Source organism: Echinops telfairi, unplaced genomic scaffold, assembly GCF_000313985.2.
Source record: "Echinops telfairi isolate 266 unplaced genomic scaffold, ASM31398v2 ScPeMD7_2010;HRSCAF=2546, whole genome shotgun sequence".
In the NCBI taxonomy this organism is placed as follows: domain Eukaryota; kingdom Metazoa; phylum Chordata; class Mammalia; order Afrosoricida; family Tenrecidae; genus Echinops; species Echinops telfairi.
Genome location: NW_022105908.1, coordinates 20,199,374 through 20,200,763, shown reverse-complemented (window position 1 = coordinate 20,200,763; position 1,390 = coordinate 20,199,374). Strand labels below are relative to the sequence as shown.

Sequence of the window (1,390 nt, the reverse complement as noted above, 5' to 3'; positions counted from 1 at the left end):
GTGCCCACCGGACAAGAGAAAGGATGTGACCAGGGTGAATTGTGTAATAGGAAGGTGGGGGGTGGGGGACACGGGTTCGAGGCTGGTGAGCTCATCCTGAGTGAGGAGCAGCATTGTGCCTCAGCATTGCCATCTGGCACCTTTGAAGTACCAGATCCTGGGGCAACGCTGAATGGAGCGAGCACCACCCAGCTAAAGGAAGGGATGTGGCAGGCGGGAGAGAGCCAGTCACTCTATAATCCGCTTCTTTTCAGGCTGCGATTAGCAAAGATGAGGGAGGCCGAAGCAGCCCAGGGCCAGGCAGGTACGGTATCCACCCCAGGTCCAGCACCCGGCTTCTGCCTTGTTCAGCGTATCCAGCCAGCGAATGGGATGCATCCAATGTGCAGGCTTCCCGGAGGCAGGGCAACGATTAGACGAGGGGGCTGTGTTCAGGACGCAGGAGTCCCTTCCACTCTGCCTCCTACCACACCAGGCCCTGCTGTCCCCAGCACCCTTTCCAGGGCTGGAGCCCAGCCCTCTGGCACCCCAGCCCTTCCTCCCTTCCCTTCAGGAGATGAGACGTATCTGGACATCTTCCGTGACTTTTCCCTCATGGCATCGGATGACCCAGAGAAGCTGCGCCGGCAGAGTCACGAGCTTCACACGCTTTGATGGCCCAGGCCTGCCTTGGGGGCCCTGCACCCTCAGGCCGTCCCCACCCCCTTCCCCCACCTCTACCTCCACCGGCTCCAGCGTCATTAAATCCTTTCACTTTGCTCCTGTCTTCGTACTTCCTTTTTTCAAAATTATTTTATTGGGGGCTCTTACAGCGCTTATCTCCATCCATCCATCGTGTCAAGCACATTTGTACACATGTTGCCATCATCATTTTCAAAACATTTTCTTTCAACTTGAGCCCTTGGTATCAGCTCATTTCCCCACCCTGCTCCCTGCAATACCTTCATTCGGTGCCTCTCGGACCCGCAGCCCCTGGGGCAGGAGGAGGAAAGGACTGGGAACCCTGAGTCCGGCAAGAGACCCAGGGGAGAGAAGTGGAAGCTGCGGCCCTGCAGGCGGCTGGAGGGCAGGGTTCCGGGGCGGCCTCGGGCAACGTGGTCAGACTGGTCAGGCCGGAGGGGGAGAGGGCCACCCGCCCACGTGGGGCGAGGGATGGCCTTGCCCTGCCTGGCTGCAGCGCGGGCCTTGAGACATCCTGGGAATGTCGCAGCTCAGCACTCGCCCCCTCAGGGAATTCCCCACGAGAGTAACTAGGAGGGGGCCGCGGGCACTCCGTCTTCTTGGAGTAACAGGTTCGAGACCCGGCCAGGGGCTACGCTGCAGACGTGAGGTCCTGCACACACACCCGGGGCCAGCTGGGCCCTCACAGCCACATCCGGGGCGACGCGCC

The 1,390-nt window shown here is 60.6% G+C and overlaps 1 protein-coding gene across 1 annotated transcript in view; it reads left to right on the top strand.

Annotated features, from left to right (window-relative positions):
* The window catches only part of ACAP1 (ArfGAP with coiled-coil, ankyrin repeat and PH domains 1), an 11,223-nt gene extending 10,465 nt beyond the window's left edge, over positions 1-758 (top strand). The window contains exons 21-22 of the mRNA XM_004712998.2: positions 255-304; positions 554-758. Of these exons, the coding sequence (XP_004713055.2) occupies positions 255-304; positions 554-654 (151 nt within the window). The 3' untranslated portion in view covers positions 655-758. The remainder of the gene's footprint in view (positions 1-254; positions 305-553) is intronic.
* Positions 759-1,390: the final 632 nt, after the last annotated feature.